Genomic DNA, 12540 nt, shown 5'->3' on the forward strand with positions numbered 1-12540 from the left:
CAGTCCAGAGCCTCCAGCGACGGTCTCCAGTCCGGGGCCTGCAACGAGGGTCCCCAGTCTGGGGCCCGCAGCGAGGGTCCCCAGTCCGGTGCCCGCAGAGAGGGTCCCCACACCAGAGGCGCCACCAAAGCGGGGTGAGCCAGCGGTGGAGCGGGGTCTACGTCCTGCACCAGAGCCGCCACCGCGGATAGATGCCCACCCGGACCCTCCCCTATAGGTTCAGGTTTTGCGGCCGGAGTCCGCACCTTTGGGAGGGGGACTGTCACGCCCTGACATTAGAGCTGTTTTATTTCTCTATTTGGTTAGGTCAGGGTGTGATGTGGGGTGGGCATTCTATGTTTTGTTTTCTATGTTTCTTTATTTCTATGTTTTGGCCGGGTATGGTTCTCAATCAGGGACAGCTGTCGATCGTTGTCTCTGATTGGGAATCATACTTAGGTAGCCCTTTTTCCCTCCTTTCAGTGTAGGTAGTTATCTTTGTTAGTGGCACTTGGCCCTGTAAGCTTCACGGTTGTTTCTTTCGTTTGTTGTTTTTTGCCGACATTTTTAAATAAAACAAATGTACGCTCACAATGCTGCACTTTGTTCCACTTCTTTTGACGGCCGTGACAGGATTTGCAATAATCTGTATTCATTCCCAGATGGAGTAGTGACTGGGTCATGAATGTATATTTGTGTGTGTATAGACAAAACAAAAAAGGCCTTCAAATGTGTCAGTGTCTTTGGCCAAATAACAAAAGTCCCACAAAAATCTATCCAGTTCAATCAATAATCCCAAATAATAAACAATCTCAAATGCACACTCCGTTGAACACCACTGTCAATAATAAGTCCTGAAAGCAATAATAGTCCAGGCGCACTGAACATACCAGTGCGTGCAGCGCAAAAAAAAGAAAGTTGAGCGAGAGGGTCTATGGTCGTAGCTGTTGCACTCGTCCGTCCGTCCAATAGGGGAAAGGGGGTACAACTGAAATGTGTTTTCCGCATTTAACCCAACCCTCAGAGAGGTGCGAGGGGCTGCCTTAATCGACATCCACGTCATCGGCGCCCGGGGAACAGTGGGTAAACTGCCTCGTTCAGAGGCAGAACGATAGATGTTTACCTCAGCTCGAGGATTTGATCCAGTAACCTTTTTGCTACTGGCTCAACGCTCCTACCCCCGTTGGTTTGCCAAATCTACACAACAATGTTACCAGTGGTTAAGGGCGCTGCACTGCAGCACCAGCTGTGCCACCAGAGACTCTGGGTTCGGCCCAGGCTCTGTCGTAACCGGCCGCGACCGGGAGGTCAGTAGGGCGACGCACAATTGGCCTAGCGTCGTCCGGGTTAGGGAGGGTTTGGCCGGTAGGGAAATCCTTGTCTCATCGTGCACCAGCGATTCCTGTGGCGGGCCGGGCGCAGTGTGCGCTAACCAAGGTTGCCAGGTGCACGGTGTTTCCTCCGACACATTGGTGCGGCTGGCTTCTGGGTTGGATGGCGCTGTGTTAAGAAGCAGTGCGGCTTGGTTGGGTTGTGTATCGGAGGACGCATGACTTTCAACCTTCGTCTCTCTCGAGCCCTTACAGGAGTTGTAGCTACTAAAACAATTGAATACCACGAAATTGGGGAGAAAAAGGGGTCAAAGTCAAAATAATTAATAAATAAATGTTACCAGTAATCCAGGAAATCAAGGAAATGCCTGACAGTTTGAAAGACGTTTTGGACACTACAGTGAAAATTGTTAACTTTGTTAAAGCAAGGCCCCTGAACTGTTGTGTATTTTCTGCATTATGCAATGATATGGGCAGCGACCATGTAACACTTTTTGGTTATCAAACGGCAAATTATTGACACGTTTTTAAATTGAGAGACGAGCTTAAAGTGTTCTTTACTGACCATAATTTTCACTTGTCTACCGCTTGCATGATAACGTGTTTCTCACACTGGCCTATCTGGGAGATGTTTTTTCTCGCATGAATGATCTGAATCTAGGATTACAGGGACTCGCCGCGACTATAATCAATGTGCGGAACAAAATTGAGGCTATGATTAAGAAGTTGGATCTCTTCTCTGTCTGCCTTAACAAGGACAACACATAGGTCTTTTCTTCATTGTATGATTTTTGGTGTGAAAATGAACTCAAGCTTACAGATAATGTCATCGAATTGCAACAAGCGGTTCTGTGAAAATTGAATTTAATCAGAAGCCTCTGATAGTTTTCTGGATAGGGCTGCGCTCAGAGTATCCTGCCTTGGCAAATCGTGCTGCTAAAACACTTTTATTTTTTTTATTTGACCTTTATTTAACAAGGCAAGTCAGTTAAGAACAAATTCTTATTTACAATGACACCCTACTTCGGCCAAACACCGATGCCCTTTGCAACAACGCAACTATGTGAGAGTGGATTCTTGGCCCTCACTAGCATGAAAACTAAATACAGGCACAGACCGTGTGTGAAAAATTATTTAAGACAGACTCTCTTCAATACAACCCAAGATTGCAGAGTTATGTGCAATCTTGCATTTCAAGCACACCTTCTCATTAACCTGTGTTAAGCTGTCCACCATTTTTGATTAACAAATAAGGTTTATATGTAAGATGGCTAAATAAAGAGCAAAATTATTGATTATTATTATATTATTATTTGTGCCCTGACTCTTTGTCACTTCCCACGAGCCGGGTTGTGACAAACTCACACTCATTCTTATGTTTAATAAATATACCGTATAGTGTGTGTGTGGCAGCATTTGAGAATGCGCTGACCCTGGTGCTAGAGGAAGGGGTACGGGAGTATGAAAAGTTTGGGAACAACTGCCTTAACGGTTTTGATTGAGCCGTGTTCATTTCTTACCATGCAACTACTTACATACCTCGAGAGTTTGGACTTCTGTTTTTAAGCAAAGAATGAGTCTGAATCGTTCACTGTTAGTTTTACACAAATAATTATTTATTTTCAGTTATAAAACGGATGATTGTTTATTTTTTCATGAAATGTATAGATGATGGGTGTACTGTTGCTTCTAGTGTTGTATGCATGTGCTTTCTGCGACTGTCACCCTGATTTTGGCTACTTCCTATGCCCGTTGCCTGACAGTAGTGCCACAGAGAGAACAATGAGACAGATATTTCACCGGGTGTATAAATATAAAGCATCCGCTTGACGTTTCCACTCACTACCAAATATGGTTGTGAGAGGAAGCCCAGTAGCCTGCAAAGGGAGAAGATGAAACTGAAATTCTGTAAAAAAAAATTAAGGTGAAATCTAGGTGGATATCAATATTAGATATTTATTGTGTAGATTGCTATCATACTTTAAATAAACTGATGTGAGAAAAAAAACAAAAACAAAAAAACAACACCCATTACTTTCGACACACCCACTCGCCCATTCTTCGGTCGCCATATTGGGCTGGAGCTACCCATACTTTCCCTGTCCAAAGAAAGGAAGAACCGAAAATGAAATCTAACACCAAGATAGCGTGTCCGTCCTTGCCAAGATCTCCATTCCGCCAGCAAGAATAAGCAAGAACTTGCAAGAATAAAGCCGTGACCTCGGCGATTTTCCTTCAAAATAAAAGTCCCACAATGAAGATGAAAAAAAATACAAATGGTCGAAATTCGTAACATTTTATGAGGAAATGTTAGCAGACTTTGTTTAACAATATGAAAAAAATAATAAATGTAATAGCCTTTATAGCACAAATAATATTATATAGCATTGACATTATTGTTAACAGCATTAAAAGTAATAATTACTAGATAGTTATCATGGTAACCACAGTAATATAAATTACAAAACATTATTTAAAAAGCCATTATTACTATAATAATAGAAATAACAATATTAATAGTATTACTATATTATTATAGTTTCCAAATCAAGAGAGTTTACACCCAGAGGAGCGTCACTGCTCATTTGGTGGCCCTTATAGAGTGGCCCGTCAACTTAAATCCAATTGTTTTTTCAGATTGGACATATAATTTGTTTTTGTTTGTTGTACATTTCCAAGATGGATTTGAAAGCACAATCATCTGTTGAATGCTATATGTTGCATGATTATCAGAAATTGTATTTTGTCTTTCAGGAACTGAAGGCCTGGGACCATTGAGACAATGTTCCTCACCAAGGACATTTGCTGAAATCACAAAGAGAACCAAGTGGAAGTTGTGTTGATCTTCTTGTAAATATATTGTCTAAATTCAAAAGCATTACTTATGACATTTATATTAGCCAAAAATTCGAAAGCATAGATTTTAGGCCAGTTATCAATCAACTAATTTTCTGTTTCATTTTGTTAATTTTTTTGTGTGCTTTTGTACTTGTCTAATGACTCATCCTTTTATGGGTGTTTCCCAGCAGTTTGTGATTTGTTAGTATTTTGTATCGGGGATGGTGGCTTCATCAATCTCCGTTCTACCACACCTAATTCTACTAATCAGCTTATTAGTAGAAACATGTATGGTAGAACTGGGCTTGAACAAAGTCTTGCACAACCTGTGGGTCCTTAAGAGCAGACACCAGCCCTGATTATTAAGTACTAGTTCCAAAGTCTGATTACAATTAAATAATTAAACAATTAAATAATTGTTTTTGTTGTAATAAGTCACTATTTTTACATGTATTTGAAAGTATGTAAATAGTTTAGTTATTGTTAATGATTTGTGTATTTCCATGAGCTTGCTCGATTGTCTTAAAAGCGATCAGGGAAGTTATTTTTCAGTTTCTCCAACATTGGCTTAAGTAGGTATCTGTTTTTTCACTTCCCTCTTGAAAATAGGTATTTCAAAGTAGCAACAAATAAAAACTAGCATTGACATTATTTTTGTTTCCATTTGTCATTATTTTGCATTCGTATTCATCAGCAACTCACTTAAGGAGCATAACCAGCTCTATGCCTTGAATATCAGTTTTCAGTAACTTTTCCACAGATTAAGGGCCACTATAATAGTATAAATTGCATACAGTGCAATATGTATGTTCCAGAGGAGGCTGGTCAGAGAAGGTATAGGAGGACAGGCTCATTGTTATTGCTGGAATGGAATCAATGGAATGATACCCAGCCTCAGGAGGCTGAAGAAATTTGGCTTGGCCCCTAAGACCCTCACAAACCTTTACAGATGCACAATTGAGAGCATCCTGTTGGGCTGTATCACCGCCTGGTAAGGAAACTGCACTGCCCACCACCGCAGGGCTCTCCAGAGAGGGTGGTGCGGTCTGCCCAATGCATCAACTGGGGCACACTGCCTTCCCTCCAGGATACCTACAGCACTCTATGCCACTGGAGGGCCAAACGGATCATCAAGGACATCAACCAGGCGAGCCACGGCCTGTTCACCCCGCTACCATCCAGAAGGCAAGGTCAGTACAGGTGCATCAAAGCTGGGACCGAGAGACTGAAAAACAGCTTCTATCTCAAGGCCATCAGACTGTTAAATAGGCATCACTAGCTGGCTACCACCTGGTTACTCAACCCTGCACCTTAGAGGCTGGTGCCCTATATGGCACACTAGTCACTTTATTAATAATGTTTACATATTTCTTAACTTACTTAATATGTATATACTGTATTCTATTCTACTGTATTTTAGTCAATGCCACACCAACATTGCTTGTCCTAATAATGATATATTTCTTAATTACTTTCTTTTACTTTAGATTTGTGTGTATTTTTGTGAATTGTTAGATCGTACTGTACTGTTGGAGCTAGGAACACAAGCATTTCGCTCTACCCGCAATAACATCTGCTAAATATGTGTGTGAATGTGACCAATAAAATTTGATTTGACTTGAAACACACCAAACATATGGAAACAATGTGTTTAACCCCGTTCGATTGATTACATCCCAGCCATTAAAATGAGCTCCTGACACCAGCCTCCTCTGATATGTTCAATATAACACTGAACGCTACAAAAAAATGATATTTTCCGTCATTAGTCAGAATTTTAAAAGGACACTAGATGGGGTAGTTGTTCAAAGTGAAATGTTTTAATAAATATTTTTCTCTTTTATTAATCATGTTAATTTCCTATAAATCTTGTAAACTCTGTTTACTTGGAAGCTACAGGTGCTCCTGAGTAAAATGGACCCCCTTTTGCTGCAACACAATGTACAGAAATGGTGCAAAATGTATGTCCGACATGAAATATGGCCTCAAAATGAGCAGCGAAACGACTGGGGGTGTAAACTCTGTGGATTTGGAATTTAAAAGTGCTCTTGAGTAGAATGGACCCCCCCTCCCCCCCATTTTTACAGTGGCACAAAGTATAGATCATTTTGTACAGTGCAACAGGTATGTCCAATATGAATATTATTTTTAATTTAAGTTGATGGGCCACTCTATAAGGGCCGCTAAAATGAGCAGCAACACTCCTCTGGTTGTAAACTCTATGGATTTTAAAACCTCAAGTGCTCCTGAGTAGAATTGACCCCCTTTTACTGTGACACAACGTACAGATCATTTTGTAGTGCAATACGAAAAAAACATTGGATTTAAGTTGATGGCCCACTCTATAAGGGCTGCCAAATGAGCAGAGATGCTCCTCTGGGTGTAAACTCTGGATTTGGACACTAGAAGTGCTCTGAGTAGTATGGACCGCCCTTTTACTGCAACACAACATACAGATAATTTTGTATGATGCAATAAGTGATAGAAGTACACACACACAAACATTGTTGACCATATAGGCTTGGAAAAAATATACATAAAAAATGAAATTACATAACATATGGAAATACTCGTATTTATTATTTGTATGATAATTAGTATAAATTAGTATATATATGTCGAAGTTGTGTACATTTTCATGATTAATTTACAAAGTACACAGGACGGAACTTTTACTCTGAATGATTCCACAAATCCGTGACCCGGAAGTACTTATTTGTTCTTGCCTTTTTCAATCACAGCGGTTTTGCCAATAACGGGAGTTAACGTGATTCTGAAAACCCACTGATCGATGCTCGTGATTAGCTAGTAAACGAGACACGTATTACACCTCTATAGCTAACTTGTTTAAGATATTGAGTTTACTAGCTAACATTATTAGTTAGACGATTTGCGGACGAGTACAGTAGATTATAGCTAGTTACACAACCGGCTTGCCCAGATATCAATATTAATTCAGTCACTGGTAAATTGAGACCTAGCTGGATACACTAATACTATGCTAGTTAGCTACTGTATTTTTAAGGAATTAGCTCAAATTATGCTGGCCAGATTATTCAAGGGAAGTATGTAGAAGCTAACGTTAGTTGGCTGGCTAAATTTAGTAGCTATTAACAATAACTTTTGTTTACTGTAAAAGTTAGCTTTACGTTTGGCAGCAAGCAAGCTAACGTTAGCCAACTAACGTTATCTTGCAACTGTTTCTGTCATGTGTTACAGAAAAACAAAGATGTCACAGAAGCGTCGTTCCCAGTCTTGGACAGAGTTGAAACAAGCAGGCAACGAATTCTTTAAAACTGGACAGTATGGGGAGGCTGCTTCTATTTACAGCCAGGCTATCAAAGAAGTGGAGAAGTCAGGTAGGCAGCTAGCTAAAGCCAGTCACAACAATGGCTTAATGTTCTAGTAGTGTTTTCTGTGACCAGGCTACATGGTAGGGGGTTACATTAAACGTTGGTTCTGGTGTTATACTTTGTATTGCATGTTATAGAGAATCTTCTGGGGAACACACATCACTATTTCATGAGGATAGGATTTACCATTGCTAAAATCTTATTTTATGGGAAGATTGTTCCATTTAATTAGATCTGCTTTCATATTGTTGAGTAATGGGATAAAGTTATCTTTATACACTGTGTACAAAACCTTGGAAACACCTTACTAATATTGAGTTGCACCCCCTTTTGCCCTCGGAACAGCCTCAATTCGTCAGGGCATGTGCTCTGCAAGGTGTCAAAAGCGTTACATAGAGATGCTGGCCCATGTTCACTCCCAATGCTTCCCACAGTTGTGTCAAGTTGGCTGGATGTCCTTTGCATGGTGGGTCATTCTTGATACACTTGGGAAACGGTTGAGCGTAAAAAATCCAACAGCGTTGCAGTTCTTGATACGCTCAAACCGGTGTGCCTGGAACCAACTAATATACCCTGTCAAAAGTACTTAAATCTTTTGTCTTGCCCATTCATCTTCTGAATGGCACACACACAATCCATGTCTCAAGGTAAAAAAAAAGAAGTTTAAACTGTCTCCTCTCCTGGTCAGTCTGTCATGGAAAGAGCACTTGTTTAATGTTTTTTACACTCAGCGTATATTTGTTGTTTGTGGTCACTAATAAGCATCCTAAGTATTTGATATTGTTTGTGGTCAACTTAATAGATTGCTGTAGATCATTAATCTTCCTAATGATATTATTTTGTTTTTCCCCCAGGTGAATTGTATTAGTATTTTGAAAATCATTTTAGCAAGGGGGGCATTGTTTTCAATATTGGTTAGGTATAGCAGGACATAATCTGCAAATGCATTTAGTTTATATTAATGTTTGCCAAGACTGATACTTGTTACGCTTGGGTCCTGTCTAATTCTTTCTGCAAGAGATTCACTTGTCAGTGCAAACAGGAGGGAGAGAGAGAAGACATTCCTTTTTTTTGCCCCTTTCTTAAGCAATTTAATCAGATAATGTATTATTTGTGTATATTTTTGCATCAGCACATTTATTATTTCAGTTGGAAAGTTGAAAGCTTTCAAAGTTTTGAATAGAAAAGGACATTCAAGATGGTCTAATAGCCTTTTCGGCTTCAATAGACATTTTTGATGAATACATATAATAATTAATAACATAATAATAATAATAATTAATAACATAATTTGCAAATAAATTCATTAAAAATCCTACAATGTGATTTTCTGGATTTTTTTTCTAATTTTGTCTGTCATAGTTGAAGTGTACCTATGATTAAAATTACAGAGCTCTCTCATCTTTTTAAGTGGGAGAACTTGCACAATTGGTGGCTGACTAAATACTTTTTTGCCCCACTGTAGCTACGAAACTCTACATTGTAAAATGCAGTTTTTTTTTCGTGTCTCTGAAAACATCAATGACAGAAGCGAAGGAAAAACATTTCACCATCTATTTCAGACAAAAGACGTCTGATGACAGTGAAACACCCCTTACTTTCCACTATTGATCTTGCTCTGATGTGTTGAGGAATAATCATCGCAAATATAAATACACAGAATTCGTGGGTTTCACAAAAAGGTTCTTAGCACGGGACTTTACATTTTGGCTCATATCGTGTAAATATGATAACGCACAGTATTGGGATTTTTAGACATGGGTAAAAACTGTCACATGGACATTTTCAAGTTATTTATTTTGTATTTTGACGACCACATTATTGAACAGATGTGTTTATTGCTTTTCTTTTGGTACAATTCTCGCATAGCGTCCATTGTTTGCCGCGTCATATACATGTGTTTTATATTGTGCGTCATTGAAGTCTTCTAAAACCAGAACAAGCTTTCCATGTTCTGATACATTGTTACCACTGTAAATTAATTTACAGGAAAGAAGAATCCAGAGGATCTTAGTATCCTGTATTCTAACCGTGCAGCCAGTTATCTGAAGGATGGAAATTGTTGGGAGTGTGTGAAGGACTGTACAGTGTAAGTAGCCTACATTGTGGACATTATGTTTTGTGTTAGGCCATGAAGGCCTTTTTCTTCGGCTCTACAGTCGGTTCATACTGTGTATTTATATTTCAACATTAGCTTTTCCCAATTTACTGTAACTCATTACTTTGTCCAGTGTTGCTTAGGTTCTGTTCTGTCTTTCCTTGTCCATACTACTGCAGAAACACTTATACCTAAAACATATCATGATAATCTTTTTCCAATATACTCAAGTAGAACATTACTTTGTCTGTTGTATAGGTTCTCCGGCTTTCTTTGTCCATACTACTGCAACAACACTGCTACCTAAAAATGTTTTATTTTATAGATCTCTTGACCTAGTTCCATTTGGCATCAAGCCTCTCCTTCGCCGGGCTGCAGCGTATGAAGCTTTGGAGAGATACAGATTAGCCTATGTGGACTACAAGACAGCCTTACAGATCGACTGTAACATACCTGCAGCCCATGATGGTACCAGCAGGTATTACATGTTGCACAAATCCATTTCACTTACAAAAAGCCTTTCAAGTCCTTCAACTTCTAAGAACTTCTGTCATATATAGGGGACATAATCAAGATAGTGGAATGTACAACTTGTTAACCCTCTTTCTTTCTAGAATGACGAAGTGTCTGACAGAGGTGGATGGACTCTCATGGCGAGAGAAGCTCCCACTTATTCCCACTGTTCCGATGGCCATCAAAGAAAAATTGTCTCTGGCAACAAGCCAACAAACAAAGCAACACAATGGCACCAGAGAAAATGAGAAATCTGGTTGGTCTTTCATAGGAATCAGTCTCAAATATGAGTAGAAACACAAAATGATGTTAATAATTTGGCTATTACTATTGGATTCTCATCTTTGTACAACCTGTAACAGATGTACTGTAAATAATAAGATGTATCATTTTTTATTTCAGTCCCAGGAGAGGATTCCATTAAAAAAGCCCTAACCCTGAAAAAGGAAGGCAATGCGCAGGTGAAAAAAGGAGAGTACAAGAAAGCCATAGAGAAATACACTCAGAGCCTCAAACACAATTCCTCAGAAATCACAACCTACACAAATAGGTGAGACTAATAATGTCTATCTGGTGTGTAGACAAATGCCAGCAAACCCTTGGGAGTGGTATTCACAACTCTGCATTGTTATATAGTTCTGTGAAATATTATTGCCCAGCTCCTGTTGTACAAGGGATGTGCATAATTCCTATATGGGACTAATTTGTGCCTTTTGTACTAAATAGGGCACTTTGCTACCTCTCTTTGAAGATGTACAAGGAGGCAGTGCAAGATTGTGGAGAGGCCCTGCGACTCGACTCCGCTAATATCAAGGCACTGTACAGACGAGCACAGGCACACAAGGAGCTGAATGTGAGAGCCTTTCTGATGAACAAAAAATTGTTAGTACATTGTATGGAGTTTTTACATTTTGTTTGATGTGTTCATTTTGCCGTTCAGGACTACAAAGCTTGCATTGAAGATCTAAACAGCTTGCTGAAAGTTGAGCCAAAGAACACAGCCGGACAGAATTTACTGCTGGAAGTGCAAAAGAAGAAATGAGCTTGTGATTCGGATGGTTGCCTGTGGATGTGAACGACCCTACGCTGACCTGGTGTACATGCCTGAAGTGCCTGTATTCACTCACAGAAGCAGGTTTTCCAATCTATTTCCTGCCCTGTTTAACTTAAATCCACTCAAGATGGAGTATTGCTTTGACTACTACAGGGGAAGCACAGTCAATGCAGTGCATATTTAGCCTTCATATACATCATGCAATCACTGCATGAAACTGAAAATATAGCATTCAACCATTGTTTTACAAGGACTATGCATTTGTATGTATTTCCACTAGCATAAGAGATTTTCACGATCAACTACTGTTGTAGTTGAAGATATAGTACACCCAAATTACAAAATTACATTGGTTTTACTTACAGACTTACTCTGTAAGCATTCTATGGACGAGGTAGGACAGCAATCCATGCATTGTTTTTGTTTACCTGGTCACTGTTTCAAATGCTAACTTTTTAGCATTCATGGCACAAATCCAATGCAAGTCAATCGTACCTATATTAGCATTCCCGCACTTAATGTCCAAATCATTTTAAGTAACTTATGAGTTACGCAATCAATATTTAGATACTTTAGGATGATTTGGACATGAAGCATGACATTCTAATATAAGCACCTATTTATATTATCTTTAATACATCTATAGGTAAACTATCCCTTTAAGATCGTAGTTATCTTGGGCTTCCGAGTGGCACAGAGGTCTAAGGTACTGCATCTTAGTGCTAGAGGCGTCACTCACTACAGACACGGCCATGATTGGGAGTCCCATAGGGCGGCGCACAATTGGCCCAGCGTCGTCCGGGTTTGGCCGGTGTTGGCCGTCATTGTAATTAAGAATTTGTTCTTCTGACTTGCCTAGTTTAAATAAAGGTTAAATAAATGAACATTTTATGGGTATTTTCATTGAGTCGAGGAAAGTAACACTATACCAGAGAAACAGATGGTTACCGTATTATTGTGAATTTAAGAGAATATTGAAACATCATTACCACCTGTATCACCTAACATGTTGACAATTCTATCAGTAATGCATAATCTTTAATGTAATTTTTTTTCACTAATTAGGATTCAGGAAACAAATGGGACAAATCAAACTTTCATCCTCCCTGATGGGGGCTGAATTGGATGATACTAGTTGTTTTCCATTGTCCAGTTGTTGCTTCAATTACGGAATGTTTGAACATCTTTTTTGTTAAATTTATCTTTGGAATATCAATGCTTTTGCAGTGGTGACACAAGTTAGTGTGGGTGTTTTACATTTCAGCAATGTCATCTGGGTATATTGGTGATTGCAGCACTTTTTTTTCAATTCTGTGAAATGTTGGAACGCTTACCTCATGGTGCAAAATAATAAAGATATGACTTTATACACTG

At 39.3% G+C, this 12540-nt stretch overlaps 1 protein-coding gene and 1 long non-coding RNA gene across 5 annotated transcripts in view; both read left to right on the top strand.

Annotated features, from left to right (window-relative positions):
• Nucleotides 1-4789, top strand: part of LOC118965285 — a 24848-nt gene extending 20059 nt beyond the window's left edge. Inside the window, exon 3 of the long non-coding RNA XR_005052571.1 lies at nucleotides 4065-4789. This is a non-coding gene — a long non-coding RNA (uncharacterized LOC118965285). The remainder of the gene's footprint in view (nucleotides 1-4064) is intronic.
• A 2049-nt stretch (nucleotides 4790-6838) lies between these two features.
• tomm34 (translocase of outer mitochondrial membrane 34) lies at nucleotides 6839-12540 on the top strand. Of its 4 annotated transcripts, none has more exons than XM_021609115.2 (8): nucleotides 6839-6956; nucleotides 7368-7507; nucleotides 9491-9590; nucleotides 9925-10077; nucleotides 10214-10368; nucleotides 10515-10662; nucleotides 10839-10965; nucleotides 11053-12540. In XM_021609115.2, the coding sequence occupies exons 2-8, from the start codon at nucleotides 7378-7380 to the stop codon at nucleotides 11152-11154; spliced, it is 915 nt and encodes a 304-aa protein (XP_021464790.1). In that variant the 5' UTR covers nucleotides 6839-6956; nucleotides 7368-7377; the 3' UTR covers nucleotides 11155-12540. The 4 variants fall into 4 exon arrangements, with proteins under 4 accessions (XP_021464790.1, XP_036839056.1, XP_021464789.1 ...); XM_036983161.1 differs by having other exon boundaries at nucleotides 6879-7209; XM_021609114.1 differs by having other exon boundaries at nucleotides 6879-7113.

Source organism: Oncorhynchus mykiss, chromosome 7, assembly GCF_013265735.2.
Source record: "Oncorhynchus mykiss isolate Arlee chromosome 7, USDA_OmykA_1.1, whole genome shotgun sequence".
Taxonomy (NCBI): domain Eukaryota; kingdom Metazoa; phylum Chordata; class Actinopteri; order Salmoniformes; family Salmonidae; genus Oncorhynchus; species Oncorhynchus mykiss.